Source organism: Globicephala melas, chromosome 6, assembly GCF_963455315.2.
Source record: "Globicephala melas chromosome 6, mGloMel1.2, whole genome shotgun sequence".
In the NCBI taxonomy this organism is placed as follows: domain Eukaryota; kingdom Metazoa; phylum Chordata; class Mammalia; order Artiodactyla; family Delphinidae; genus Globicephala; species Globicephala melas.
Genome location: NC_083319.1, coordinates 87,731,999 through 87,747,666, shown reverse-complemented (window position 1 = coordinate 87,747,666; position 15,668 = coordinate 87,731,999). Strand labels below are relative to the sequence as shown.

The 15,668-nt window shown below is 36.7% G+C and overlaps 1 protein-coding gene across 9 annotated transcripts in view; it reads left to right on the top strand.

Moving 5' to 3' along the window:
- CDC14B (cell division cycle 14B) overlaps window positions 1-15,668 on the top strand; it is a 101,721-nt gene that overhangs the window by 68,892 nt on the left and 17,161 nt on the right. For 8 of the 9 annotated variants that reach the window (XM_030832895.2, XM_030832893.2, XM_070045772.1 and 5 more), the window contains 7 exons: window positions 5,029-5,095; window positions 7,688-7,750; window positions 9,833-9,920; window positions 10,206-10,436; window positions 13,264-13,402; window positions 13,575-13,734; window positions 14,446-14,543. In XM_030832895.2, the coding sequence (XP_030688755.2) occupies window positions 5,029-5,095; window positions 7,688-7,750; window positions 9,833-9,920; window positions 10,206-10,436; window positions 13,264-13,402; window positions 13,575-13,734; window positions 14,446-14,543 (846 nt within the window). The remainder of the gene's footprint in view (window positions 1-5,028; window positions 5,096-7,687; window positions 7,751-9,832; window positions 9,921-10,205; window positions 10,437-13,263; window positions 13,403-13,574; window positions 13,735-14,445; window positions 14,544-15,668) is intronic. The other variant, XM_060301122.1, reaches the window with a different exon arrangement.

Here is a 15,668-nt window from a genome sequence, read left to right as displayed (position 1 = left end):
GACATCCTCATCCTTATGTCAAAGTTACCAGGTGATTGTGTTGAAGATACTTTGGAAAAAAAAAAAAACCAAAAACTTTGTTTTTTTTTCTTTTTTTAAAAATCAAATGAAGTTCTAAAAGTTGCTCTTCCTGTTTATCAAAACACTTGACTTAGCTGTATAATTAAATACTTGTATGGTGCTTAAGTATAATAAGTGTGTGAAGTGATTTTACTGATTGCATACTGTATTGAGAATTTCAAATATTGCATTATTCTTCCGCCTGCAAATTAGTTAAACTTAGTTTTAGAATTGTTGCATATACCTCAAATGCCTGATTTTGAAGACGTGGGCTTGCCTTTAAAGGGGAGGTTATGAACCTGACTTAATTGTGGACAAGTTTTGGGGTGAGTGTCCCTAACCTTATGCAGAATCTGTCTCCTTCGTAAATAACTCTGTAGGACTGTCCATGGATGTACTCCATGAATTCGAGATTTTTGTTAGGATAGTCTGCAGAGTTCAGTTATGTATTGCACTAAAGACTGCATGTTTATTAGTGATTTAGCCAATTAGAAGAATTGCTTTGGACCCTGTATCACTCTGCCTTTCTTCCTAGCTCAGAGATCATCTTAAGTATTCTTTGTGGTGGGTAGGAAGGGATGAAGGTTATTTTCTAAACTGGAGAGTGCTCCATTTTTCTTCTCAACTTATAACAGCAACCGTATACTTCCTTCAGAAGAAGTGATTGTGTTTGTGGTCCCTGAGTTATAGGCACATTGCTGTAGTGATAATTTTGTTCTGCAGAACTCTTCTTTTATAATAGTAATCCTTTATAATAGTGCCATTCTTAAAGTTTATACCGCAAGGTCCTGAAACAGGGATAAGCTTACACATTTCACATAATCTAAGTAAGGATCCATGAAGCATTGTTAATGTAAGAGAAGTTTTGTGTTAATTTAAATACAGGCATCAAAAATAGAATAAATGTTGTCTACTGCCGTACCCATGTTTAAATTCTTAAAGTTTGGCACTGAAAAATGTAGTTAGTTGCTTCTGGTTCCAGGAACAAAAATCATTAATTTTCTAAAAAACAGGACTTAGCTAGAAGCAGTTCAGGTTTGTGAAATTTGAATCTCTTTAGTCATAGATGCCAGACATTTAATGATCCTCCAAGTGTGGCCTGTGAACTAGTGCCAGTCTGTGAACTTTTTGTTACCAGCTTGTGATAAGTACAGGAATTGCGAGTAAGATTTTACAGACTTTTTAGCAATTTAATAGACTATTTTTATGTCTGTGGAATCAAATAATAGAAGAATTTAAGCTTGTATTTATGTGTTTTTTCCTTTCATTTTTCTAATAATTCATTTTTACTTACAAAATAAGATTATTGCATTATTGTGGGTATGTAATAGTACAAATATTATTGTATTTTACAAAAGTATCAGCCTTTGACAGATTTAAAAATCTGTGCTTCACCACATTTTACTGTTCTGAAGAACTTACTAATTGAGAGTAGGCGGGTGGTCCAGTGGTTCCCTGGTGGTGCAGTGGTGAAGACTCCACACTCCCAATGCAGGGGGCCCAGGTTCAATCCCTGGTCAGGGAACTAGATCCTGCATGCCGCAACTAAAAGATCCTGTATGCCACAACTGAAGATCCTGCATGCCACAACAAGGATCCCGCGTGCTACAACTAAGACCGGGCACAGCCAAATAAATAAATAAATATTAAAAAAAAAAAAAGAAAGTAGGCAAATCAGGATTAATAAAACCTGATAATATTTTGACAGAAATTACACTATAGTCTTTTATCTTTGCCAATTCAAGAGCATAGAATAAATATAACTGCTAACAAGGGATTGTGCAAGAATAGTGTTCACTTGTCTTTAATAACTCCTTTTAGGCTCCTAGCAATATTTAATTAGATGTAATTTAAGTTACATATAATTCTTCAACCACTGAGTTTTAAAAAACTATATATATATATATGATTTCTTAATGAATTATATTAGATATTTCTCTACCTGTCTACCTGAAAAAACAGTATAAAATATAGTTCAACATTTTCTTGATACTTTTGGATCATTGTTATATGAAGAGCATATACTTCTGTTCTTTGGTATTACCTATAATACTCCTTGCTTCTTAATTGTTTTTTTTTGTGTGTGTTTTTTTGGTTTTTTTTGGGGGGAGGGCTCTGTTCTTTATTTTCTTGAGAGGTAGTATTGCAGAGCTGCTAATAGCTTGGCTATTGACATCAGACAGATGGGAGTTTGACTCTCCGTTCTGCCACTAATATCTCCGTGGTTCTTTACAAATGTGAGCCTTGGTCTCTTAGTCTATAAGTGGGAATGATAGTAGGATCACCCTAATGAGGTGTGAGGATTAAGTAACATCCTGCTTATGAAACACTTGGTGGCTGATCCTTAGATAACATTTGTTAAACATTCATGGTTTTTTCCTTTTAAAAACCATGTATAACTTAGACACAATTAACAACTCTAACTCCTATGTGTACAGAACAATAAACTCCTACATATTTACATGTAACTACCATCCAGTTCAAGATACAGAAAATTGTCAGCCTCCGTGAAGATTCTCTTCTACCCCCTTTCTAAAAGTTTTTCTTTTCTTTTAATGTCATATAAATGGAATCATACAGTATACATTTTTGGAGAGCTGGGATCTAGTGTTTTAAATATATAATGTCTGTGAGATTTATCCATGTGATGGCAGGTGTTAGTATCAATAGTTTGTCCTATTTTTTATTGCTTTTGTAGCATTCCATTCTATGAATATACCACAGTTTATTTGTCCATTATCCTTTTGATGGACACTTGGGTTATTTGTAGTTTTAGGCTGTTACGAATGCAAGCTGCTCTGAAAACTGTTATTTTTTTAAACTAGTATTTGACATTGTTTTGCAGTTTCTAAGCAGTATTCCTTTATTGATTCTCATCTGCTTTTCCAAGTTTGTTAAATGATCTGTGACAAGGTTTTCCCCCTCACAAAGGCTTATATCCAGATTCATAGCTGCTATTTTGAAGAAGTCTGATTGCTTGGGTGGGAGGAAGGAGGTGTGGATGTGTTTAAAGTTGGAGGTGTTAATGAAATAAACATGAGTGAATAAAGAAAGATTCTTGTCTCTTCAGATACTGTGGCAAAACTTTATCCAAGCTCAGATCAAAGCTTGACTAGAGCAGGGCTTGGCCCACAGTAGGTTTATTCCAAGTTATGCATTGAATAAATGCATCAAGTTGTCACAAAAACTGAATCAACATGGCTTTAACTTGATTGGAAAAGAATTATCATAGGTTAAGAAGATAATAATCATAGCTAACTGAGGAGACGTGGTGAAAACATTGGGATGCAATTTGAGAGTTCATCGTCTTTCCACTGATCATTTTGACTTAGACTAAACTACTTCATTTTCCTACCTTAGCTTCTTTATCTTAGAAACCTTCCTTATTGCATGAAACAGTAACTTGTACAAAACATTATTTGTGATGATCCTGTAAGTCAGTGGTTCTTAAACTTGAACGTGTATCACAAGAACCTGGAGGACCCAGCCCCACCCCTAGAACTGGTCTGGGTTGGAGCTTGAGAATTAGCATTTCCAGCAAGTGGGGTGCATGTTGGTGCTTCTTGCCCAGGGAGTATATTCTGAGAAGTAATGGTGCAGGTCATTTTATTTTCCTCCTTCCTGAATATTGCCAGTAAGCTATTGGTAAAAATCATTTTCTCGGTTGCATTGAGACCTTTCCTAGCTTTTGGAAGAGCAGCATTTAAATTCAAAAGCTTACAGAACAAAAATGGCACGTTGTAAGGCCTTGCGTCCAGTCCTCATGAAGCCTAACATATACTGAAGTAAATCTAACCAATTCAGACAGTAATGTCTAAAAGTGTCTTAGCTAAAAAGGATGCCCTTTTCTTTGATGTTAATGTTGCTATAATAATCTATATTCTTAAAGTTTGTACAAGAACTAAACATTTTAAACATGCCTTAATTTTTCAGGTAAGTGAATTACAATGTGAAAGCCCAACCACGGCGGGCAATTAATTATGGCTCCAGTAGCAGCCTGGTTCCACATAGGGACCAAATGAGTACCATTCCGATAGGCACAGTTGCTTGGCATGCCTAGAATGATCATAATAAAATTCATTTTTATCTTGCCTAATTCTTAAAATTTTCACTTTGTAATGAAATGACTCAAGTTAGCCAAAAAGGAGAAGCAGGTGGGAATGGAGGAGTACCTTATTTTTCTGGACAAAATCTTAACTGACATAAGACATTTGTAGTAAGATTACTAACAGGTGTTGATGCAGTGTTGGGTGGGGCTGTCTAACTTAATTTTAAGCACTTCTCCAATGTAGAGTGATTCTCCTGACAGTAGTTGACTCCTTAGTTTCTGTGGTTTTATTGGTACTGTTGTCCTTTAAGAACCAGAAAGAAGTTATCCAGTTAAATTGTTAAAAAGTATAAGAGCATAATGAGAGGAGCAAAATGCTTTTTAGCTTGCACCTATTATTTCAAATATTATCTTGCTTTCCAAATTTTTTTTTGCTGCGTGGATGGAGATAAACACACACACACATGCACACACAACATGCATATACAGAATCAAAAAGCAGTCTTTCCTGCTAACAGTTTGACACAGTATTCTCCAGTTGGAAGAAAAAGATCAAATGCCTTTCCCTTTTGAGGGGAGGAGTACATACTATTGAGAAGTTGAACTCAAGAAGGAACTTTTGAAGCTCAACTATTAAAGCCAAAAACAGTCTAGACAGATCATTTGAAATTTAAGATGTGGTCATTATTGATCCACATCTGTAAAACAGTATCTACTGGAATAGGTAGAAATTACAATGAACTGTATAACAGTGACTTATCCTTTATTTAAAAACCAAAAGGCAAGAATCCTTTTTTTTTTTGAGACTGATCCTGAGTATGTGTTTGATTTTAAATTCTAATCAACTTTGTCTTGAGATAAGTGTACAGCAGAAAATTAAATTAACTGAGCTATGTATTTCAATACTTTTGGAATTTCAGAGATGCTGCCTATGGGAGTTGCAATTTCTACATTACACTTCTTGACTGTTTTTATGCAGTAAAGAAGGTAAGTGACTCGTAGGATACACCCAGTGTTGTGCTGGAGAACTGAAGTACAGTGCAAGGAAGACAGGCCTTCTTCCTCAAAGATCTTCCAAGATGTATATGATGTGAGAGGTATCCCATTTCCCTGCCAACATTAGAATGACACTAAACTAGAAAACAGATTATTCTGAATCTGAGTGCTTCTGTGCACGAGTTGGGGGAAAAGCCACTTGAACACAGGGAACAATAAGAAACAGTTTTGTAATTAGCTTCTAAATTCAGAATTCGTTTTGAATGTGTTATGATTTCAAAGAAAAACAAGAAGTAAATAGGTTACTGGTTTCTAAGTTCTCTTTGATTTATGTATTTTATGGGTCTGATTTCCATCGATTCTGTTTACAACAGACATTTCTATAACACAGTAACTGTCGAATACTTTGTTTTTGTATCTTCAAGCATTCAATTTCTAGTTCAACAGAAGTATTTGAGTAGCCCATTAGTTTGTTACTAGGTTTTATATAATACTAAGTATAGGTCACTACTGCTTTGTCAAAGCTATTTAAAAATAACTCCTGTGTTTTATAACCAGGGCTACTTGCTGTCTTTGACTCCAGGGGACAACCGTCATACCATGTTCTAAATAAACAGGGTCCCCTGGAGTCATGTGATGCAGCAGACCCTGGTTATAACACTCACTCCCTTAGGTATATTTCTTGAACATCAGGGCCGTGCAAGAAACTAGAATTGTCAGTCAGTAGCCCTTGGATCAAATAAGCCTTCGAAAACATCTCAAGTTTGTGTGACTTGTATTTTCAGAGGCACAAGGAACCCAGGTTTACTTTCTTGTATAATGGAACATGGTGGCTTTCTGAGAATTTTGACAGAAATTTTAGGGGTTAAACTGAGAGACTTAATTAGTACAACTTCAGAGATTAATTATTATATCTTTTTTCCTATATAAGGCAATGAGGATGGACCTTAATTTTGGGACTGAGCCCAGCAACTCTGTGGTGTATGGAGCTGATGGAGGTAGTTGCTGCAGGCTCTGAGACAGCTCCATGAGGCCACAGTTTAGGCAGGTCATGGGCAGAGGAGGTGATCAGGAGATGGGGAGACAGTAGGCATAGATGACCCCTTCTAGTTACAGTTACAGTCCTTGCCAGATGGACCCCAGGGAACTGCTGACGTAGCCAGGCATCCTTGTCCTTGACCCTAGGGCTCCCTTCTCTCTGCTCCCAGCACCTTTAAAAAAAAAGAAAGAAAAGAAGAAGAAGAAACACTTATGAGGGCCTTGGAGATGGTCTACTACAACATTGGCTTTGTTTTTATCAGATGTTATATCCAAAGTTTAATTAGCTATAACTATAGATCAAAGATTGCTTTTTTCATGCTACATTTAATTTTATTCAAGAGACAACAGCTTCTGATTTTACATTTAAACATTTTCTGTTTGTGACTGATTTTGAATATTATTGTATATTTGAAATTTTTATGAATGTATCAATAATTATGTCTTGATTTTAGTAGTGCTTTTTTTTAAGTGCTACTTCTAATAGGGTCTCCTTATGAAATTCAAATAATAGAAATTCCCTGCAAACTGATACATTTTATGGTATCATTCTGTTATTTTATTGTGTCACTCTGTTGTTGTATTATTATGTATCATTCTAGTCCAAATATGACATATATTGGGTACTCCAAATTCAAAGAAATAAAATTCATTGTGGATTTGGTCTTGGAGTTAGGACTTAAGCCACTATATTTTATAAAATGAGGGTTTTTTTGTTTGGTGTTATAGCCTTCTTATTTCTCATTCATATTTCAGTAGTTTACATTTTGCACACTGGGTTTGCAGAATCACCCCTTTTGAACCAAGAATACCTTCTTGATCAAGAATTGTTGCTTACATACTGTCTGGCTCAGTAAGCTGGGAGAACAGTTGTCAGAGGCTGCCAGCTTGTCCTTGTCTCAGAAAATAGATATTGTGCTTATTTTGCTTAGCATGATGCTCTGCCCATTGCAACTCAGAGTGAGGCTACAGAGTAGAAGAGAAAATTCATATATTTTTCCTTATTGAAACAAGGGTTTTTTCCCTCAAAATTTTGCATTTTAGTGTTGATCTCTGGGCTGTCTTTAGTATAGGGAACATTAATCTTTTAATTCAAGACTGTTCAGAATTTGAAAGTGAAGATGTTTATGAAATATGTGGGATTTGTTTGATATAAACTAACCCATGGTTTCTTTCCTTTACATTATTTATTTAGCAACTATTGGGTTATGCATTATATTTGAAGCCTGAATGATGTTGATCTAATAAACGAGTAGGATTACTTTGAAGGCTTGATTATTTAGATCTTGCATGGATAGGATGACTGATGAAGGAAAATAAAAAATAAAATTTCATTAAAATAAATACTGTTATAACTAATTTTCCTGATAATGGAAGCATTTAAAAGACATAGCCCACCTCCTTTGAAAACTACTCAATGGAACATAATCTAAATATAAGAATGTTTTTCTGGGGTGCCTCCTGATACTTATTATTAAGAAATTGGATTGGAAACTGTTTCCTTATTTGCATCTTTGTTATTAAAAGCTTTCCTTTGGATTTTAGGCAATGCAGTATGGCTTCCTTAATTTCAACTCATTTAACCTCGATGAATATGAATACTATGAAGTAAGTTTTCAAAGATATTGTTTTTAACTCTTTTATGCATGTTTTACTTCCAGAAGTAGTATTCTTATTTTTTGAAAAATCAAACAATTTAGATGTGTGTAGAGTGAAAAAAACTCGTCTTTTTTTCTCTTATTCCTATTTCTGCAGTCCTAGTTCATATTGATTTTTGCATTTGATACATCTTTCCAGAGTGAATGAGTGTGCTCTGGCATTTTTCTTTAATTTTTAGTTTAAATTTTTTTTATTATTGATGACTTTCATACAGTGATTAAATGAGATAATGTTTGTTAAACCCTTAGCATAGGAGCTGATGAAATGAATAGCCATTATACATCTAATTAACTCTGGAAAATATTTGTTTTTGTCAGAACCTATTGTTTCTGTGAAGTCAAGACACTTTTGGGTGCAAATTACAAAAAGTAAACACAAATGGCTTAAATAAAGTGGGGAAAATTTATTGATTTACGTAAATAAAAAGTCCAGGAGCTAGTGTAACTTCACTCATGACCAGATTCAGGTACTCAAGCACTTACCAGAAATTGGGCTGAAGCTAGCTTTGTTCCAAGGTCAGTTCTCCCCAGTTGGGATAAAGATGGCTACCAACAGCTTTGACTTACCTGTTTGATTTACCCAACTCATTGGAAAAGAAAATTCATAGCTCCAGCAGAAGACTCTCGAACTCCTCTCCTTGGCCTGGCTTAGATCATGTCTCTAGCCCTGAACTAGGTTGTGTTTTTGGTGAGTGTGGGGGATAAGTAGGTATAGAATACTTTGGCCATCACAGCAGTGGAATCGGGTCAGCCCTATCAAATCATACAGACCAAGAAAGGTGGGGTCGGGGGGCACAGAGAGGAGAGAATCCAGGCAGGCAAAAACCACAGGTGTCCTCTATGTTTTTTAATGTAGTGTATTTTTTTTAATGTGTAATTTGATTCTACCATTCTACCTTCCAAGTAGATAATGAGTAAGATGTTATGCTAAAGGTCTTTTCCAGCCAAGAATACTTGTGGAGTCTTGTTTTTTTTTATCCTGCTATAGTTATCTTGAGCAGACAGTCTCACTAATATTGGAATGATTCCACAGACAGCACTTTATTCAGCAGTATCTTGAATCCTCAGATAACTGTTCTTTCACAATCAATTTTTAAAATAACTATTATTTTAAACTCCTAAGTATAACAACTATTTTATTGATAAATTGGGTTCATAGTTACTACTAGTCATTACTGTGATGTACCAAACATATAAAAGCATATTGTGTGATTCATTAGGCCAACCCTGCCTTTACGTCTCTGTAATAGCAGTACATTTATAAAGTACAATACACATCAATATTTATTTACCATCTTAACTACTGAATATAATTGAATTATTAACACCATTTTTTGTGCTTCTCCTTATAAAATTAAACATTTAAAATAAAATATACTTTCTCTTTTTAGATAAGCAAAACTAAGAAAAACACCAGTTGGTATTCCTTCAGTGTAGCACAGTGATGCCTTTATGTGTTTTTTACTAAGGAGTAATATAGGTGCTAATTAGCTTCCCTCTCGCTAATGCGGAAATTGTAGCATTGCGGGAGAGTAGCAGGGTCACCCACAAATGACTTTTACTTTCAGTGAAACTGCATTGAGACACAGGGTAGCTACAGACCACCATGGTAGCTTTGTTTAGTCTCTATAAGTATTTTTAGAAATTTTGGATTAGTATTTTTCATTGAATCCACGATGCCCATTTTATCCTGTTTTGAATAGGAATTCTCTGAATTCAGGATATATCTTACAATCTATGATGCCTGTGATTCAATGAAGTCTATCACACATTTCTCATTAAAAACTCCAAACTTCTGGTTTTACTTCAGAATCAGAACATGTGGCAATAGTAGTCCTCATTCCTGCTTACATCTTTTAGCATGGAATGAACTCATCCATTCCCTTGGCTGATAATTAAGTCAAATAAATCAGTTTTGGGTTACTTGCCTGGCCTATAGATCTTAAGGGAACTCTTGATTTATTTCTTACCTGTTCTTAGGTACACGTATACATACACATACATTGATCTTGTTTTGGTCTTCCCTTTGCAGAAAGCAGAAAATGGAGATTTAAATTGGATAATACCAGACCGATTTCTTGCCTTCTGTGGACCTCATTCAAGAACCAGACTTGAAAGTGGTATGCAAATACATGGGACCAGTATAGTTTTGTTATTAAAAGTATCCATCCAGTATTTTCTTTTAAAAGAGGCCAAAGCTCGACTGTCTTAATTAAGTGTACTTGGACATTTTAGCACATCATTCTGCCTGAATTTTAACTTTTTAAATTTATTTTTTTCACAGTTATAATCAAACTGGTATTCAATCCCCAGTCCAGATACTGTTTCCACCCAGTTACAAGTGAAATTGTTATCCATTGTTTTCTTTCTGCATTTTACAGCATCTGGTGAATTTCTTTATGTAGGTTACCACCAACATTCTCCTGAGGCTTATATTCCGTATTTTAAGAATCACAACGTTACTACCATTATTCGTCTGAATAAAAGGATGTATGATGCCAAACGCTTTACGAACGCTGGTTTCGATCACTATGACCTTTTCTTTGCGGATGGCAGCACGCCTACTGATGCCATTGTTAAAGAATTTCTGGATGTTTGTGAAAATGCAGAGGGTGCCATTGCAGTACACTGTAAAGGTATGTTTCTAGTGTTGGTTAAGAAATGGTGGACGTGAATGTATATGTGTATAGAAACATACCATACTCGTTTAGATTATATGCAAGGACACATGAAGATGCCTTTGTTTTTTATAGAGTGCTTTTTTTTCCTTTTGTGATTTACTTTTTTTTCTTAAAACCACTTTATGGAGGTATGACTGGCATAAAAAGGCTGTACATGTAAAGAATGCTTTTAAAACCCTAATTTCATATGGAAAGTTTAGTAAATTAAGTTGTATTCATGGGTAATACTACAAAGGCTTATCACATTCATTTATTCATCAAATATCTATTCAGTGCCTACTTTGGTAGGTTCTGGCATATGTCAGTGAGCAGAGCAGACTCCAAGAGCTTATCTTTTGGACTTTATATTCTAACAAGTTGCTAGGCTTTCAGCAGCTAGAACAGTGCTTGGCACTTAATAAATATTTATTGAATGAATGTGTAATAACACATTGTATGAATATACTAGGATTTATTTAACTTTTCTCCTTTTGTTAGTTAACTAAGAAGGCAAGGGATACATTTTTGTTAAGAAAAATCCAACACTGGGGAGAAGAAAAACTAAACAGCAAACCTGGAGAATATCAGAAATCTAATCCTGAGAGTTCACACATTATAAGATTCAAATGTCCAGTTTTCACCAAAAAATCTCAAGGAATACAAAGAAACAGGAAAGGATAGCTCATTCAAAGGAAAAAAATGAATCAACAGAAACTGTCCCAAAGAAAGACCAGATGGTAGACTTACTAGACAAAGACGTTAAAACAACTGTCTTTTGTTGTTGTTGTTCACCACATGGCATGCAAGGATCCCTGATCAGGGATTGAACCTGTGCCCCCTGCAGTGGAAGCTGATCTCTGCATCACCCTCAGGGTCATACTAACCTTCTTTTGAAGGATGAGCCATGTTTGCAACCAGTTACCTCTGTTGTCCAGTCCTATAGGATCCCTGAAACGTAAAAGCCTTCCTTTATTTCATCCTGTTTCTGTCCCCTTTAGTCCGAACTGGCAGTCTTCCAGTGTAATCCCATCAGTATTTTTAGCTTGTGCCGAGATGGCTGATTAAATCCATGGGTAATATCTTTATGGAGCTGATTTTTCAGTCATACCCTTGGTATCCAGAACACAGTTTCTCACTTTTTTCAAAATGAATAGGCCTAAAATTTTTTAAGTGTTTAGTTTCTCGTTCCTTTTTGCTTAACAATTACTTCTTCAATTCATCTCTCTCGTCTCACATCAGTCAGGAGAAACCAGGCTGCACCTTTAACACTTTGCTTATGAATTTAAATCTCCTTTGCTAATTATCCAAGGTTGTCATGCAGAAGTTCTACCTTCCACAAAGCACTAGAACACAATTCAGCCAGGTTTTTTTTGCCACTTTCTAACAAGGATTGCCTTTCTTCCAGTTTCCATGTGAGTCCACTGGAATCACCATTAACGTCTGTATTCCTCCTACTAACAGCCCCTTCAAGGCAATCTAGGTTTTTTCTCTTTTTTATTTAACATCTTTATTGGAGTATAATTGCTTTATAATGGTGTATTTATCTAGGTTTTTTCTAACATGTGCCTTAAAACTCTCCCAGCCTTTAGAATTCCAATGCCAAAGTCACTTCCACATTTTTACATAATGTTTCGGTAGCATGCCACTTCACAAAATCTGTATGAGTGGGATTTTTCCAGAGAAACAACTAGTAGGATGTATATAGAGAGAGAAGGAGATTTATTATAAGGAATTGGCTTATGTGACTATATAGGCTGGTGAGCATAAAACCTGCAGTGTGGACTGGCAGGCTGGAGACCCAGGAGAGCCAATGGTGCAGTTGAAGTCCAAAGGCTGTCTGGTAGAATATTCCCTCTAACTCTGGGAGGCAAGTATTTTTGTTCTGTTCAGACTGCCAACTGATTGGATGAGGCCCACACACATTACGGAGGGCAGTTGGCTTACTCAAAGTCTACCAATTTCATCCAAATACACCTGCCAGGTTGACACATAAAATTAGCCATCACAGGAGGTAATGATACTAGTCTAGACGAGAGTAAAGGAAGACAGCAGGAACAGAGTGGGGAAAAAAGTCCACGTGCAAATAGGTATAAAAGTAGAGTAGAAAAAACAGTTGGATGAGGGAGAAAGTACAAGCCTGTATTTTTGGAAAGATGGTGGTTCCATTAACTGAAAACCCAGAGTATAAAACACTGCACTTACTGAGAATCATCGCTTAGAAAGTGATTTTCAATCTTGGCTAAACGTAGAATCATGTGAGGGATTTTAGGAATCTCCGTGTCCAGGCTGCATCACATACCAGTTAAAACTCTCCAGTTGGGCTTCCCTGGTGGCACAGTGGTTAAGAATCCGCCTGCCAATGCAGGGGACACGGGTTCAAGCCCTCGTCCGGGAAGACCCCACATGCTGCGGAGCAACTAAGCCTGTGTGCCACAACTACTGAGTCTGCGCTCCAGAGCCCGCGAGCCACTACTCCTGAAGCCCTGGCGACTAGAGCCCGTGCTCTGCAACAAGAGAAGCCACCGCAGTGAGAAGCCCTTGCACTGCAACGAAGAGTAGCCCCCGCTCACCACAACTAGAGAAAGCCCGCACACAGTAACAAAGACCCAATGCAGCCTAAAATAAATAAATAATAATAAAAACAAACAAAAAACTCTCCAGTTGATTGTACTGTGCATCAAAACATGAGAACCACTGTTGAGGGGAGCAGAATCATGGGAAGCTTTTTTAAAAAAATCCTACCTGCCCAACAAAATTCTGGAGCACATGACACCAGGTCTCATTGGTTTGTTTCTTTTCCTAGCTGGCCTTGGACGAACAGGTACTTTGATAGCCTGCTACATCATGAAGCATTACAGGATGACAGCAACCGAGGCCATTGCTTGGGTCAGAATCTGCAGACCTGGCTCAGTGATTGGACCTCAGCAACAATTTTTGATGATGTAAGTGGATGGAGAGCTTTTGTAATTCCTCAGGAACGCACGGGTCTGGAAAGTGATGGGAAGTAGAATTTTCCTTAGGCTCCAGTAACAGCAGATAGTCTAGTAGGAGAAAGTTGTTTGTATGTATCTTTCCGGAAGGCTGTATTTTGATCTTGTTACTTAAATACTGTAGGAAACAGGCAAGCCTCTGGTTGGAAGGTGACTATTTTCGTCAAAAGTTAAAGGGTCAGGAGAATGGAAGACACAGAGCAGCTGTCTCAAAACTCCTCTTGGCTGTTGATGACATTTCAATCAATGGGGTCGAGAATGAAGACAAGCAAGAACATGAACTGGTAATCGAACCACCCCCATCACACTGTTGTCATTGCTTTAGATGCTGCTGAGAACTTTTTAGGGCATGGAGAAAATTGTAGATACAAATAATAAAGCACATTTTGAGGGATTATCATCACACATTTTTTGTACTTATTGCCCTCTCTAGAAACTTTTTAGTCAAAATAGTTAAAACAAGGTTATGTGTCCTTAAAACTAAAGTTTATTTTTTGTTTACTCACAAGGCACTGGTGATAAAAAGAGGTATGTGAAATACACTCTTTAGATGGCCCTCGTGACACCCGTTTCCCCCATTTTTTTCCTATTTCATGGTAGCTGATTTAGGGAACCCATTGTTCTCAGATGGGAACTTTAAAGAACCAAGAGTTTAGGGGGTAGCAGTACTATATTAAGTGGTGGTAAGTAGATTGTGGAATTTAAGAGAGAGTGTTTTCAATACTGAAAACCCATTATGCCTCTTCACTGTCAAAATGTTTTATAACAAGAGTGCTATTGGGTTCTTTGTCTATGAAAGTCAACTTTTGGTTGTCTTGAATTGTGTCCTGTACCTTTATTTTGAAAGCAGCAAAATATTTTAGAGTTCATCAGAATGTTGAAGTATATTTATGTGTGTCTGTGTATGATCTGTATGGGTAAATGTAGCTGCTATGCTTCGCTGCATTAACAAGTACAGCTTAAATCATTAGCTCAGTGTTTTTCTACTTACACAGTACAGTGATGATGACGAAATCAATGCAGTGACACAAGGTGATAGACTTCGGGCCCTGAAAAGCAGAAGACAATCAAAAACAAACGCTATTCCCCTCACGTGAGTCTGATTTCCTTCGTGTGGTTGTAGTTATTTAATTTGTGTATGTATAAGGTCCTTCATGAGCAATTTTTCCTGTACATTTTCTCCATGGTTGCATGCCCATTATGCCACTTTGAAATGAATATCTACTTTATTTAAAATCTAAGGGTGTTGCCTAAGAAGCTCTTAACTATCCTTTGTTTATCTCTGTCTTGTGTTGCAACCTCGCTAGCTCGTATAGATAGGAAAGCACTATGCCGAGTGATTTTTCTCCATGGATAATAACTGTCGGCTAAAAAAATATTCACAGCCTAAAAGTTGAGAGTTATGTTTCATTTGGAGGAAATTTTTAGAACTTGAAGAAGCCCGGGAGGCAGCATCTCAAGTTACCGTGAGAGAACTGCTCCAAGGAGGCGAGGAGGGAGCCAGGATATATAGGAGTTTTGCAGCAAAGGTAGTCTGAATGTCAAAAGATTACTGTTAATAAGAGAAAACAGATATCCCAAGTTAAGGAATTTAGCGCTTTTCTATGTATGGGAAGATGCAAGAGTCCGGGCTCACTGAAATCCTTCCTTTGATATGCACCTCAGCTCTCTGGGGCCAGTATCCATGCTGAGTTTCCTCAGGGCTCACCATGGGGAGTGGGAGTGGCTGCAGTCTGATGGCTGCTAGATGGCAGGTGTTCCTTCCTTCCTGAGTTCCCTCAGGGCTCACCAGCTCATTGTTGGCTTGTGGCTATAATCACTGATGACCGTGACATCCTTTGTTTACTGATATGACACACAGTATTCCATTTCTCATAAACATGTTACATCCTCAAGAGAGTAACAGAAGATATAAACTGTAGAATAACTGTAGATTTGTCCAGAGTTATTAAAATTGTTAATTTCTTTAAATTTACTACCGTATTACACATAATTTGTTTTGATATGGTAAACTTTAATTAGTGGTGACATGGGGGCTTAATGTCGTTATTTTAAGTCAACAATGAATTGATTAAACTATATTTTTGTATTAATTTTTCATTGGAGGAGTTTTTCAAGTTACAGAAGTAGGTTTAGTATGGAGTTAGGAAGTTTTATAGTTATTGGGTTGTGTGTGTGTCCACTTATACTTGGCTTCTGTAAGTGTTAGTTGGGATTC